General features: G+C 38.1%; 1 protein-coding gene across 1 annotated transcript; it reads left to right on the top strand.

Moving 5' to 3' along the window:
* Window positions 1-719: 719 nt before the first annotated feature.
* phf10 (PHD finger protein 10) lies at window positions 720-11,074 on the top strand. Its single transcript, XM_030772527.1, has 12 exons — window positions 720-792; window positions 1,323-1,429; window positions 1,633-1,763; window positions 2,084-2,167; window positions 2,323-2,447; window positions 4,257-4,406; window positions 4,602-4,711; window positions 5,003-5,156; window positions 5,418-5,561; window positions 9,226-9,334; window positions 9,849-10,037; window positions 10,977-11,074. Exons 1-12 carry the CDS (start codon window positions 724-726, stop codon window positions 11,072-11,074), a joined length of 1,470 nt encoding a protein of 489 aa, XP_030628387.1. The 5' UTR covers window positions 720-723.
* The last annotated feature ends 5,234 nt before the right edge of the window (window positions 11,075-16,308 follow it).

Genomic DNA, 16,308 nt, shown 5'->3' with positions numbered 1-16,308 from the left:
TTGCAAATGTACAGTACAATGATCATAACAGTAGAGTTTGCAAATATATCGCACCTCAGAATAAGCAGTAAGTACATGAAGCATGGTTTATAAACACTTTGTGTTCGCAAACAAATATAGTGCGAGCAATAAACTAGAAAAAAACCCGATTTGTTAACAAATCTTTGTGTTACACGTGCAGTCGGTTCTTTAGTGAATTTTATGGCTTTTCAGCAGGATTTATCAAAGCTTCATTGACAAACATGTTCTCACTGACTGAACTGCCTTTTACAAATATGCCCAACCAACTAAAACATGTTTTATTAATTTGCTAAGACCTTTTACAGTATTTGTAAAACATGTGTTTGTTTTTAAAGCGTGGTATAATTGCAAATGATTCTATGTTTTTGACGGCTGTGTTGTGTTTTTGCAAAAAAAAAAAAAAAACGATTTCCAATCTTGTACGATTACAGTTTTAGCAAGAATATGTAGTGATTGCACTATGATACAGAAGAACCTTTTTGCTTATCTGACTTTCTCGTCACTAGTGGGTTTTGATATAAATTTTGAAACATGTGACTTGAGCTGTATTTATTTTCGTAAACATTCGAAATTGTTTGCGTGTTTACTATACTGGTGAATGCAACTAATGTTGAATTGCAACATGACTGCAATGTAGGACCAACATTCACGCCTCAGGTTTGCTGACGGAATGTAATTGTTTCCTGGTCCATCACAATCAAGATGGCTACTGTTCTATCTCCTCGTCAGTGTGATAGCAGTCCTGCTACCCCTGGAACGCAATCTTTAAAGGTAAATTTGCATTGCTTCTAGTGTTTTAGTCACACAGAGCACCATTAGTGCGAACAAGCCATAAAAAGTACGTTTACTGTCGCGTGTGAAGTCGAAAACGTAACGTGTAATATTCCGCCTTTGTTTTCATTCATCTCTGTGGCGACCGTTACCGAAGCGCGGCGTAGCTGGTTAGGAGAACATAACTCAGAAGTAATTAGAAGCATCTCTGCATCCAGTAACGTGTTTTCCGGGATGTTTAATACACTGGCGACCGCACACCTCAGTTTCTTTTGCCGACAAGTATTTGCTGACTTCGCATTGCACCTAAACTGGTTGAATACTTCTGTGACCCTATGTTTTAATCAGTTATTGTGACCTGAATTAGTCCCATTTAGTCTCATTTTTGTCAATTTCCATCTGCTCTTTATTCTCATGGAGACCAAAGTCTTTAAACTTTACACGAGTTACTGATATCTCTATCCAAGCGAACATGCTTCAGTAGTCATTACTTTGTAAAACTGTATGAATTCGGTTCACTGTTTTCCAAGGACGACTCAGAAGATTATTTCAATGATGGCAGCCAACCACCAAAAAGACGTCGCATGGGCTCAGGCGACAGCTCAAGAAGCTGTGACACGTCCAGCCAGGAACTTGGGTAATGTTACTACATTAAACGGTACCGGCGGTAGTTCATTTGGATAATGCCGCTGATTTAGATTTTTGTTCAGAGCTCACACAGTAATGCACAATTCATTTCTGACTTGGAAATTGACCACATCTTTAACATGTTTGCTGATGTGTTCCAGAATAGTATTTTATATTTTACACCATGTTTTGTTTTGTTTGTTTTTTTCACAGGCCAACATATTTTCCAGCAGAAAATCTAACAGAATACAAGTGGCCCCCAGATGATACTGGAGAATACTATATGTTACAAGAGCAAGTCAGCGAGTACTTAGGTGTAACATCGTTTAAGCGCAAATATCCAGGTAATGTGTTAATAATCCTTTCATTATTATCATTTTGATATAGATAATGTTGAAAGGGTACGGCAAAATTTCTCTGTTTTTGTGTGTTTGTGTTTCTCATCCTTTGATAAAGATTCGCATGTTTACTGTGTCATTATTTCTCTGAAAAAATGTATTAAGTGATTTATATTAACTATGTTAAATGTTGAACGTTATTGAACGATAGATTGAAATAGTGAGAGTGTGTATTCACAGCATGTATTTATCACTAAAGTATTGCTATTGTGCTTGCTAAACCTTTCCTGTCATTTAAGATGTTTATTTGTTTCTGTGGTTCTCAGATTTGGAAAGGAGAGACCTGTCTCACAAAGAGAAGCTGTATCTGAGGGAGCAAAATGTCATTACGGAGACACAGTGTACTTTAGGTGAACTTTTTCTGTGACCGTCTGGCTCTTTTGGATCATGAACGAACCATTTTTCAGGGTGTTTAGAGAGTGAACTTGTAGAAAATGTTTATTTATAATCTGTGTCATTCTTGTTACTTGTCATCCCTTCACTGTTTTTTCCCCTTCTGCTCCAGGTCTAACAGCATTGCGGAGTGATGAGGTCATTGACCTGATGATTAAGGAGTACCCGACAAAACATGCAGAGTATTCTGTCATCCTCCAAGAGCGTGAGCGCCAGAGGATCACGAAAGAGTACTCTGTAAGTACTCTCAGTGCTGTAAGTACCCCTCTCACTGTAGAGTTCTCTGAAATGTTTGAATAATCTGCACATATTTCCAAAATAGCAATTTAAAACGAGACAATAAATTTGAACGAAAGGTTATTACTCTTTTGTGTGTTCGTATGGATTGCTGTTAACCGTGCTGTTATTGGGCATTGTTGGTGTAGGAAAAGATTTGAACTTTTTTTTTTTTTCATTTTAGAACCACATGGAGAAGTGAAATTAACATTTATTCAAATACTTACCCCCTGACTTAAAATTAAGTGGAAAACACATTAGCAATTAAACATCATATTTATTCCAGCAATTAAAACATTTCCGTGTAACACACAACTACGCACTCCGCCTGTACAAATGATTTTTCTGTGACTTGTAGTTTACAGTTTAATTATTTAATCTGAGCCACAAGCCTCTGTTTGTTTGCAGTTTTCTTGCATTGTGCATTGTTGTGATTGATGTTTGTCATTGCAAAACATAAAAAGTGTACATATATGCCATAGTTACTAAAACATGCCTGGAACAAGAAAATGAGAAGCAAAAGAGGCAATAAAAAAGCAACATTTGATAAGTAAAATTTGAACTGAAAACTAAATTTGTATGAGAATTTACTAATTAAACTGATATAATATGACACTGTACACTGTTGCCAAGGCTTGCTATCACATTTCCACCATTATGTGGCTGAGGAATGTGGCCATCATGTGAGAGAGTTTGAGGATGTTTCTTTTGTGACTGCATTCCCCCACAAACTTTTCTGTCCGAATCTTGTTACAAAAGTATTTGTGCAAATATGGGACGATCTCTTCCGGATAGCAGCAAAAGAGAAATTTGTATTGAAGTCAAAAGTGTAGTTTTAAATCAAGAAATGTATGAAACCCCCATGGCTGGTTCAGACCCTACTGTTTGTAAGAAGAAAAAAAAAAGAAAAATTTAAGTTGAACAGAAACTATTTTTTAAAGACAAACTCACTGGTAATGGTAATCTTATTAATATGTATAATTTGAGGGTATGAATAGTTATAGTGATGAAAAAGTTGAATTTAAATTAATTTTAGATAATCGGTATGTTTTTGTATGGGGGTGGCCAGAGAAAACCCTCACATGTTTAGATTAATTAAAACTAACAAATAAAAATGAACAAATGTTACTTATTTTGCCCTTGATCTCTCTCTCCTATAGATTTTTAGCAGTCAGTTTACTTAGAGCTTTAGTAGTGACGCCACGTAATTTAAGTGTAATTGGTAAACCACATTGTCATCTATATTTTCTGGCAAGATCAGCAGTAATTGTAAAACCTGATGTGTTATTTATGTTAGGAGATGTGGTGGACTGAAAGGTTTCATATTTGACTAGGTGGTACTAGAGAAGCCTACCGTAAAAATTCCAGCACTCTCAAGGATGAGTGCTAAACATGTATCTCCACCTAAGTGTAAATTTGGCAATGTCTTACAAAAGACTCCTTACTTTGCCCATTTGGTTGTATAGCAGCTTTTTCCTTTTTCCAATTTAACTTGTAGTCAGACATACGGCACAAGGGAAGGAGATTTTTCCACAAACTTCAAAAGGGTAGACATTGTTAGTCCTTGAGGTAAATTTGACTTTGCGGTAGTGCTAGAACATTAGTCCGCTTGACTCTAAAATTGCTTTGTTTCGTATTGACACGTCTCCTGACTATCAGCTGACATTGACTCTCATTAAAGAAAAAAGGATCAAGGCAATAGGTTAAATCTACCCCAGCTTTGCTAAGCTACATGAAAACACACTAAATATAGTCATTTTTCCTTTTTAGCAAATGCAACAACAAAACCCTCAAAAGGTTGAAGCCAGCAAGGTTCCAGAGTACATAAAGAAAGCTGCTAAAAAGGCTGCCGAATTCAACAGTAATTTCAACAGAGAACGGATGGAGGAAAGACGAGCCTATTTTGACCTGCAAACTCACGTGAGTCCATATTGTCTGACTGCAACCACTCAGCCTTACTTTATACAGATAGTTTTAGGACACTGTGTTTATTTTTTAATGTTATGATCTGGATACAATTTTTAATATTTTTACGAGCGTGTTAAATGATTCAGGGTCTTAACGTGTTAGAAGAAAGATCCAGATTAACATTTTACCTTCTCATTGTCTGTGCAGATTATTCAGGTACCTCAGGGAAAATACAAAATTCTCCCTCCAGACAGAACCAAGACTGGCCCATATCCTGTTGCCCTAATCCCCGGGCAATTTCAGGACTACTACAAAAGGTAAATTATGCTGTCTCTGTCTCCATATTTTCTTTGCTTGGGTGGAATTTGCATAGTCAGTGTGTTGTCAGTATGTTCAAATAATGACCACTTTGTAAACCTCCAAGGTTTTGAAATATTAAATGACAGAAAGATCTCAGCATTACTCTGACAATAAATGATGCCTTCCTGCTTGAAACCCTTTGACTGGTGTGTTCTTTTTCTGTGTGCAGATCTGTAATACTATCCAAGACTTCAGTGTCCAGGTTTTAGCATCATGAGTAACACTAATGGTTGTTTAATCACTTGCAGATATTCTCCGAACGAGCTACGTTACCTGCCCCTGAACACGGCTTTGTACGAACCTCCGCTGGACCCAGAGCTCCCGGCCCTGGACAGTGATGGAGATTCAGATGATGCGGAGGAGGGCAAAGGAGAGGACGGCAAGAGAAATAAAGGCTCCTCGGTAAGAGAAACTGAGTGGGTTTCTTTAAACTGCACCCTGTGAGGAGGTATGAAATCATGTCAAACAGCTGCAGGAATCTTTCATGATTTCATCAGAACAGTCGCCTCTGTCTTGCTACATGTCATGATTTGTTATTGCTCTGAAGACAACTGTGAAATATAAAAAAAAAAAAAAAAAAAAGTTAACCTTTCGCATATTTAACATTTAACGGATAATTGTCCCAAATGCTTTTCAATGAGAATTACGACGTTGTGTACCCAGGATAGTTCATCCGGAAACACGTCGGACGGAGACAGTCAAGACAGCGGAATTCAGTCAAAGGGCAAGAGCAAGGACCGCGCTGGAACCACGGGCAAAGATGCCACCCCTCGCCCCCTACAACACAAATCTGTCCCCGGGTACAAGGTAGAAGAAAAAAGCCCCTGATCTTCTTGTCTCCCAACACCATCTCTCTTCCCCTTTTCCTTTTTCCTCCACGATCCTTTTAGATTCTCCAGCACTTTCAACTCAGAAAGATTTTTTTCTGACCCGACGTTCAACATAGCCTGTACACACAAACACACACACACACACACACATACGTGCATACGTACATAAACACTCCTAGTGGTCATGGCATGTTCTCGGGACCTCCTTTGTGGACGGGACTTTCTTAGTTTTCCTTTTTTTTTTTTTTCCAATGTTTGCTACAACCTACCCCACTCAGAAAACACAGTACAGACTATGAAGCAATAATGTTTTTGGTTGTTTCTGTTAGCACTTTGGGGCTTTCTTGTGCAAACTGCACTTTTATTTCCCCCCTTCAATATGTACAGTACTTTACGTTTTATTATTGAGTTTCTTAAAATACCTCTTTTTCTGCCTGCCTGTCAGATTAGTTACAAGGCAAGTGTGCAGACCCTGGCTGCTAAATTCTTTTTTTTTTTCTTTTCTGAATTATTTAGGTTTTAAAATTTTCATCATATAGCACTACAAGAAAAGAAATTTTAATATTTGAAAGTGTCTATGTCTTGTTGTCCATGCTCTTAATGCAGTATAGCTGTAAAGGCATGCAGTTGTTATCAAACTACTGTTTGATGTGAACTTCTCCAGCTATTCTGTTTAGCTGAGTGCCAATCATTTTTCAGCATTGGATTTCATACTTGATCTGATTGAAATTTTTGTTTTGGTTGCCTTTGATGAAAAAATTGATGCTTTATTTTTTTCTTGTTAAAACATTTCATGGATCAACAAAAGATCTACCTGTTTTCAGACCCGATAATCTGGCAGAAAATAACAAATGAAGGGGCATCGCTGCCAGCAGTCAGGACTTGGCCTTTCTCAAAAGCTATTTAATTATGGCCAAAAGGTTCCTGTATATTTCATTAGCCTAAGCTTTACATTACAGTTTTGATGTGCACTTTTTCACCTTTTTTTGACATTTTATCATACCCCTGCCTCCTCCATAACACCCTCCGCTCTCTGTAGATATAATCATTTCTAAATATCTACTTGACTGAGTTATACTTGTAGACTGCATTCACTTGAATACTCATTTAGAGGCGTATTGTGTTTGCTCTCTTAGGTTTTCTTTATCTTTCTATGCATTAGTTGCACAGTGTGTAATATGCGTATTCTAGTTTGACATCCCCTGATTAGCAAGCGCCCTGTTGTGTCTGTACATATCTGCAGAAAATAAGCAGAGTGACATGTTTCACTTCATGAGGGGAATTTTACACCAGTTTTGAGTTTACTGTAGACAGCAGCGTGATTGTAGGGAATGAGTACTGGGCATGAGGAAACTTTAAAGAAACACTGTATTTTGAACTAATTTGCAGAACACTTTTGTTGAGACAAGTGGCAGTTTGGATTATAGACCTTGTTTTGGGTCATCACACCTTAAAAGACCTCCACAAAGTATGAAACATCATGTTTCTGCATTCCTGAAAGTGCAGAGAAAACAGGTTCACATTCACTATTTTTCCCAATATTGTAACACTATAAAGATGAGATCAGATAATTACATATACATGAATGATAATGTGATTATTTTTATATAGACTTCAGCTGTTGTCCAGCCTAAAACAACATGAATCCAGCAATGGCAATAAATACTCTAAAAAGGAATTGAATTTCTTCAGAAAGACATCATTTGTAAAATACCAGTTACACTAACAGTTGCAAACAGTTTCTTTGCAGGAACTGTTTTTGTTCTAAATGCAACATCATACAAAAACAGTACCTGTGTTAATGTCAGGCTTCTCAAAGACTGTCTTGAGCCTCAGCCGTACTGTTATGTGATTTTGTCGAGTGTTATATTGGAAAAATGTGCACTGGCTGATTTAATTTGACTTTGGCACAGTCTTAAGAGGCTGTCTCTCGCTCTTTTTCGCGGGGGGGAAAAAAAAAAGGTCTTGCTCTAGGTTTAGGTGAAACTTTTGGAAAAAAAAACTTGGAATAAAAGAACAAATAACAACTATAATATTATACATCTTGTTTACACAGACATTGTGTTATTTTTTTTGAAGATCTTTTTCATAAAACTGTTGGTGGCATAAAAGCATTTAGATTTTAAAGTTACAGACATTTTAGCCCCGTCTTGTGCAGTGGTCAAGTAAATATTGTTGTTAAGAAACAAAACAACAAGAAATCAGTACAAAACTTCTTTTTTGAATGTGGGGCAAAAAATATGAGCCTATTTTGTATTTATTTCCAAGAAAGAATTAGAAATCGTATAATCTCTCTCCGTATGCTGAGGGCCCATTATAGCTTTTAATCTCTCTGTTCCATCACAACTTGCATCTCCATTTTCTCCATTTTTTTCTCTCCTTAAGATAGTAAATATATAGTAAATATATACCAAATATTGTATTTGGCCAAGGCTGGAATCCGTTAGGGAACATCCTTCATTTTAGCCTGCTGCTCTATACACAGCAACAATAAAACGTATGTTCATAACAAATACAGCCCTAATTGAGTTGAACACAATATAGGTACAGCTTCTGTTGATCCTTCACTGTACTGAATGTTGATGACTTGTTTTTTTTCTCTTCTCTTCAAAATTTTCCTGTCTGACATACTTGGTTTTAGTGCCACAGCTCCCGTATGGTTTTTTGCAGTGAAATGGTTTCCTTTTAATGAAACACTGCTCTTAAGTTAACTCAGCATTCCACTTACTGTGAAGATATGGAACCCTATTGCCCTTTGTTTACTTTGCCGAGAGCTTTATTAACATCTATCACATGTCTATAACCTGTAGCATCTCCTTTACCCTCTCTCTGTTCAATGTTTGTCTCTTAAAAATGATTACCGATCTATAGAGTGCAATCGTTTTTATAGCAATGCAGCCTTTTTGACATGTCAGTATTTAGAGTGGTCCTCACAGTAAAGCATTTGAATAAAAAGGTTTCAAACCAATTAGACTGTACAGAGATTTTTTGATGGCGTGAACACTGCATTAAAATGTCCAGCCTCTCAGGAGAACAATTGTACATGATCATTTGCACGTGACATAAGATGGAGGTGTCCTCTTTCCTCTACATGAAAATGCCTAAAAAATGCAGAGGTTATTTTTATATGTATCTGTTTACTCTGAGAAGTATAATAGAAATGACTCGTTTCTCTCAGCACTGAGTGAGTCGGTTTAACCCACGACAGTTCACTTGGTTTAAACATAGTGCTTCTAAGACACCAGATAGATCATTTTTCTAGTTTGAGAGGAGTTCACAAGTACTTGATTTTGTGAACATTTATATTTAAAGGCTGGGATGTAGGTAGTTGACCTTCACAGAAAATGTGTATGTTTGAACAACAGCACAAATCATAGACTGCGTTAACTTTAATTCATCGTGCAGTAGGACTTACACGTAATTTAGGCAAATGTTACGCTGCCAGTTTCTTAATTTTCTGCTCAATGTTTTTAAAATATATGATTAATGTTCCTATGTTGTATTAGAACATATGAATAGGTTTACCAAATCTTTCATTTTGCATATTGTGTTTTTATGTGAGGAATCTATTTAACAGTATGGCCCAGAGGCATACTAGGCATCGATGCCATGACGTTTATAGCATTGTTCTGCCCTTGCAGCCAAAGGTCATACCCAATGCTATATGTGGTATATGCCAGAAGGGTAAGGAGTCCAACAAGAAAGGCAAACCGGAAGCTCTCATTCACTGCTCCCAGTGCAATAACAGTGGTAAGTTATAGGCTCAAGGATGTCCAAAAACAGTAAATATTTTCTATTTTTTAAAAGGCCAATTTAATGATTGTGTTTGTTTATCTGAGTTTGTTTATTGAGGTTTGGTCACGGACGTAGTGTTTATTCCTTTAAGTGTACAATTTCAGCAGTCGAATCAACTGAATCTACGCTTAAAACAATTAGTTGCATAAAGTAAGCATTCATTTTGGTTGTATTACATATCTAGTGGTTAGGTCACTACCCTACCTGCAGGGTTTTCTGTAAAGCCACCAACCAGTGTGCTATATAAACAATATCATGCGTGCTGTAACACTGAAAGACAAATCATAACTGGCAACCATGTTGACATATGTACTGCATTCTCTTTTAATTAAGTCATTGGATTCCTCCTGACAAATTCTTCCCATCCCTGCCCTCAAAACTTGGAATGTGTACATATGGTGTTAACAACATGACTGAATGTGTGTCAGTATGAATAAACATTAAGAGTGAACTTTTGCGTGTGCTGTAGGTCACCCATCTTGTTTGGACATGAGTCTTGAGTTGGTGGCGATGATTAAGACGTACCCGTGGCAGTGCATGGAGTGTAAAACGTGCACCGTGTGTGAACAGCCCCACCATGAGGAGGAGATGATGTTCTGCGACAAGTGTGACCGTGGTTTTCACACTTTCTGCGTGGGTATGGACTCCATCCCCACTGGTAAGTCAACCCTGATTTCTTTCACCACTTCACTTCCTTTCTGTTTTAAAATATGTGAGGATAAGGGCCAACAGATAGGTAGACAAATATTTCTGCTTGCGCTTGCAAGTGTTTTTTTTTTGTTTTTTTTTGTGAACCACAGTAAAGAATTATACAGTACCAGCATTGAGTGTCTTCGTAGAGCGTTGTTCCAGAACTGAGCATTGGCAGTGGTTCTATAAATTCCTGAAACTCTTTTGGTTAGATGCGACACTGTTTTTCCACATTAAAAAAAAAAAAAAAATCCACTAGCTGACGATGTGAGAAAACGCTGTTTCAGTGGCCGCACCATTCTGTAAATGTGCAATGATTGTTGATTTTATATGCAGTCAGCTGGTTCAAATTTGTGTCTGTTTTGACATGCGTTTTAAAACAGTGTGTGGACTTTGCGGTAGAACAATGGTTTTTTTTTTTTTTTTTGGCTGCGGTTGACTCTCATCTTAATTTCACTTTCATTTTACTTTTACTCTGGCTTCATTTCCTTGTGAAACATCAACAAGTTAATCCATCTTTGTCCTCTTTTTTTCTTCTTGTCATGATAGCCAAGATAATTGGATGCTATGTGTGTGCTACCACACGGCCTTTATTGGCAGTCATGCTTGGCTGGTATTTGACTCATTTATGTCTCATTCGTGCCGGCAAAATCAACATGTTTTTGTGTTTTTGTTTGCTGAGATACAGCTTCTCAGAAGAACTGAAACTAATGATCAAGTTTTTCCTTAGTTTTGGCAGTTACCTCATATAAGAGCTACTATTAACTCCAGGTTTGCCCTGAAATATCCTCACGTGTTTGCTTTAAAAATTCGAGTGAGAAGACAGCATGCATGTTGGAGGTGTCGTACTGCTGTAGTGTTCTGAGTTCAAAGCATGATTTTCTTTTTGTTTCTGCTTCTGTTACAGGTTGCTGGGTTTGTGAAATTTGCAACAAGGACTTTTCCACCCCACAGAAAAAGGGAGGAACAAAAACGCCCAAAAAGTCCAAATCAGCCCATAAATAGGGCTGATTTATTTGAAATGAAATATGAAATGCACATTTTTTTTTTACATACTTTTCTGTATTTTTTTTGTTAAATTGAATTCATAGACAAGGTATTTGAATTGATGTATATACTGACTTGCTTTTCAGGTAACTGTTCAAATTTGTAGCTGATCCTTAACTTTTTTTTACTTTTTTTTTTTTCATTTGTTTATAAAATAAACTACTCATGACTGTGAGATTTTACTGCAGTTCATGGGAGAATTCAAACCTTTTCCTTTTGTTTGTGAATTTAATGAGCTGTAAACCTAGCTGACTGGCTAACACTCTGTGGCATTAACAAACAGATGTCCTGTAAAGACTCATGCCTGCTGGACATATATCTTTATTACAATACCTCCTCATGTATATTTGACACTGGTCACCTTAATTGCCTTCAGTTGATCACCTGGAAGGCGAGCAGCTTACCACTGCTCCTGAACGAGTCTCTCAGGGCACTAGCCAAAGGAGCTCCGATTTCCTTGTTTAGTTCAGTTGGACTGGAGTGTGTCTGTATGATGTCATGTAGCAGATGCCACGTGGTGGGTCAATGGAGTGTTTTGTTTGTGGATTCATGTCACCTGATAGGTCTGTGTGTGTGTGTGTGTGTGTGTGTGGAACAGTGAGTATGTAGGAAAGACAGGTGTGTGAACACCAGATTAAAAGAGACAGAGCTCCGTTCAACAGCCGGTGTTTTGGACTGAGCCAGTAAAGATTGGAAACTGCCGGCAGTTTATGTTACGAAACCGCCGAGGCCGTCCGCCGTCGCGGTTTTCACACTGTCCCATTTGTGATACGCTACCTATTCAAGAACTGTTTAATCAGTCACAGACCAACATAAATTTGCTCTTTTTAAGATAATTTCTGATAAAAAAAAAGAGGGGGGTAAAAGTTTGGTAATATTGTAGTGAAGCAGTGATGCTGTGAAATAGTGTAATGTAATGTTTTCCATGGGTTGTCCACTAGATGGAAGCCAAGGGCTTTTCTTTTCAAAGATTCCCTCATGCATTGTATGTCAGCGCATGAGGATGCCTGTGATGCCTTTGGTCTTATTTTTCATTACTACAATTAGTGAAATGTAACAGTAAAAAAAAAAAATTCAGAGGCAGTAAAACATAAACTCTCAGCAAAGTGGAAGTTTACTCTCTGAACTCATTAAAGGACCTATCTAAGTTTTTCTTTTCTTTTTGTTATATAAGAAAAGACTTAGGAATCAACTTAGTTTATTTTCGTTTGTGGTGATGTTGCTTTGTTTCCTTTAGATACAACTTAATCTGACAAACGTAACGGAGCTTTTTCTGATCCCTTGAAAAATCAGGAAAAAAAAAAAACAAAAACAAACTGAAATAAACTGCTTGTTGAATGTTGAGCAGAGGGAGGAAAACAATAAATACCCCCAGACAAGCCCCCACCCCCAACTACTACTAAAACAGTCATGGTTGCAGCACAGTAGTTAGGGATTGGAATTACCTCATACATATTCCAGTGGCCTGGACTCAGGGTGGACACCTGCCTCACACCTGTTTTCTTCTCCCAAACATATGAAAGGCAGGGTCTAGGTGTGCAGGCTGCTTCACATGGATACCACGCTGTAGCTGTGGTCAGTGTTCCATTCCCATTCCGTCAGAATAGGGTGTCACTTAGTGAAGGTAAAGAGGCGTGTGAGAGGAGAGGTTTGGCTGTTTTCTCTCTGTAACCACGTAATTGCTGAGGGGCTTTAGGACTCTTTACTGTTGCAGATGGGAATGTACAGGTAGTTAATAATTGACATGTCTGTAGAGTCTGAGGATGGCTCCCGGCAGGATCCCAACCTGCATAATCTCGTACTCGGGTCTTGTCCCACTCAGGGCACGTATAGCAGAATAATTTGGGTGCAAATGCGTAAATAAGGGCCTTTTTTCTATGTAAGGACCCTGATGATGACATTGTGATCGGACTGGCCTTATATATTTGAAGTACATCAGTAGACTCCATGAGCCTTGTATCCATGAGCCTTTTGTTGTTTTTAAATGGATATGCCAGTTTTCATGCCCGAGGGATCAAGAATGATGTTAAACTCAAACTGTCTAATATGGTGATAAGTATTCATGATCTGTGACAAGACTTTACTCCTACAATGGACATTGTCTATATCTCTCTCGCATATGTCAGTTTTTTTTTTTTTTTATGTATTTGGGATTAGGGAAATGCTGAATAGCTACTCCTTGACATTTGTTTCGCTACCAGTGATCACCATGTACACAGTGTCCCTCGGGAACAAACTGATGTCTTTCCTGATACTAAATGAAACCTACTGGAATAGTGCAGCAGTCAACACACAGTGCAAGAGTTAACAGCTGGTTGCAGTTGTTCTCAGGCTGCACACACACACATCGATTAAGTCAAGAGCCCGCTGTGCTGCCATGTGACTGCTGTTACTCTGCAGCTGTACAGTTGGTTAGTGTGTAAGATGTCTCACTGCAAATGGTACAAAGAAGAGAGCAGCTGCAGATGTTGAGTTTACCCTTAGTGAGCATCTACCCTACTTCATGTGGATGGTAATGGTGGATTGCCGCTAACAAGGCACTTGGTTTTAAAGTTCTCCCTTCTTGTCATGTTTTTTGTGAGTCTGGGGGGGGGGGGGGGGGGGGGGGGGGGGGGTATGGGGGATTTACACCTCTACGTTAAAGCTTTTTTTCAGGCTGTCCATAAGTGCTACACTCTCACATTTTAACACACCACTAAACCGAAGCACACTGCTCTGCACCACTGTGCCCCCGTGAGTGAAGACAACATATGGACAATGCCCTCCCTTCCTGTTTCGAGGCAATGTCGTTTCTGGCTGAGTGAACTCCTGGGAAGGGGACGGTTACCTTTGACCTCTTGGAGAACTCATTTACTCTGGCACACATTGAGAAGATGATGGGATCTGCAGGAAGGGATGCAGCCAGCCAGCTGTCACTGAAAACTTGTGGTGGAGCTGTGAGACTCCTATGGAGGAATGCTCCCCTTTTGAGTAGATCAAAAAGTCCTGAAACAGTTTCAGAGAACCCCACCCCCCACCCCTATTAAAATCGCCATTTATTTTACTTATTGTCTATTAACATACTGTGTGCCCATCAATGGTTCGCATACACTCTGTAATGACATCATTTCTGAAGTTCTACATTTTCCTGTGTAAGAATAAACCGTGTTAGACAGTTTAACTTTACTCTTAGTAGATCTTTTTTTGTTTATCATTGTTAATCTGTACCCCCACCCTCCCACCCCCAACCAAACCTCTTGCTTTTCCTTCATTTTACAATTCCTATTACTCAGGCATGACAGCTGTGGAACTGACATCACTTCCCTGTCCTTTATCTGGTGGGGCGGTAATTTAAGCAGCCAGTATTTACAGACTCTAACCCATCTCTCCACCACTCTCCATCATCCTGTGGGATCTCCATTCTTTCTGATGTGTCACTGGAGCACTGTGTGCACTGAAACTTGACCTGTTCAGAATACACAGTCCTCTAGGGACATGTCAAAAGTAGCCCACCTGTTGGTTTGTCTTTTCTGTCTTTTATGAAAGCGTTATGAAATGAACAATACAGGTAATTTATTTTTATTAACCTTTATTTTACCTGAAATAATAGCATTGTCATTCAAAAATCTCTTTCGCTATGGGCTCCTGACTAGAATAGCAACACACAAAGTTTCACATTTAAAGAACAAAAAAACAAAAAAAAAAAAACATATCGCATCAAGAAATCAACCAGTAGTCAGTGCATTGGCTGTAAAGTATTCTTTGTTCCTATTTTTGAATTCTTTCACTCTTGTAAAGGAGTGAAAGAATTTAACATAGATAAGGAGGCAAGCCTTCCAAGAAGGCTTTAGAGTATGTGTTAGTGGGTCACTCATTCAGTTGCTCAGAGAAAAAGAGTTTGTTCAACAAATAATAGCTTTAAAAAAACATATAGATGACTCACTAATTTGTTCAAATAGTGGTTTTTCGAAATTAAACTAAAAAGTTACAGCTGTGTTACCGTGCTGTTCATCTCAGTCTTATGAAACCGAACTGTGGCCTCCCTTGGCTTTCTGTTTCAATGGGCCATAAAAATGAATTAACACACACGTAAAATTCACCATAAGGTGAATGAGAGAGCTAAATGACTAAAGAAGACAAAGGTTACTCTCCTTTGTAAGCCAGCAGATGGTTACAAAAACCATTAAAAAAAAAAATCCCACAGATACCTTTTAATTGTCGTCGGTAACCAGTGACATTCAAAAAAACTCTGACCTAGTGGAAAATCACATATTTTGGCATCATATTAGGTTGATGAGTCAGTGGGTTTGTCAGACTAATAAAAATCCAAGGACTGCAGTTAGAAATCTGTAAAGCATTTGCATCTTGAGAACACAATGTCTCCCAACTTACCAGCCAACATAACCTCCATGCTACCAGGAGGTTTCGGAGGGGTCACCAGTAAAAAAAAAAAAAAAAAATCTTTGTTTCGGGCCATCAACAAAAACATAGTGATTTTGCTAAACAGCACTGGTTGTACTGGAGGCAGGTGTTATGGTCAGGCCAAATTTGCACATTTTGTCCTTGAACATCAATAATATTTAAGGTGTTAGAAAAGAATGTGCATGAATTTTGTTGTTGATTTGGTTTACATTCAATCGTATTTATCGAGATTGTGAAATTACTGTTGTGTGAATATCGCAGGTCAACGACGATGTCTTAGTATAAACTGCAAAAGTGTGGATTTTAAAGAAAACATGAGGAATTTATGTTGTCTCTCGTGAGATTAAAATTATGCTATAACAGTGAGGTAATTTTCCAATCTCTTATGATTTTGTAGAGATGATTATATTTGAATCACAACTTGCACAAACGGTAAATGTAATCATGTAATGTAATGTAATAATAAACAGTTGAGTTTAATATAGAAACCATTAGACACAGTGTGTGTTGCAGGCCTCTGAAGACGAGAACAAGGGGACTTGTGGGTAGACAGTGAAGAAAAGACCTTTCAGGCTAGAAACTTCAGTCGGTCATTGAGGATAAATAGTGTAATCTTTAAGTCTGCATTACAAAACGTTAGTAATTAATTATGCTAGCAGCATTTTTTTATGACTTCAACTACTAATCGAGCTGGTTTGAGAAATTTGGTGTGCTTACATCTGTTGGAAATGGTTAGGCAAATGACCTAGTGATCTATGTAGAACAAGGAGCAGTTGTCTTTATATTACTAA

This window comes from Chanos chanos, chromosome 4 (genome assembly GCF_902362185.1).
Source record: "Chanos chanos chromosome 4, fChaCha1.1, whole genome shotgun sequence".
Classification (NCBI taxonomy): Eukaryota; Metazoa; Chordata; class Actinopteri; order Gonorynchiformes; family Chanidae; genus Chanos; species Chanos chanos.
Note: the sequence above shows the minus strand (reverse complement) of the source record. Positions and strands in the feature narration are given on the sequence as shown.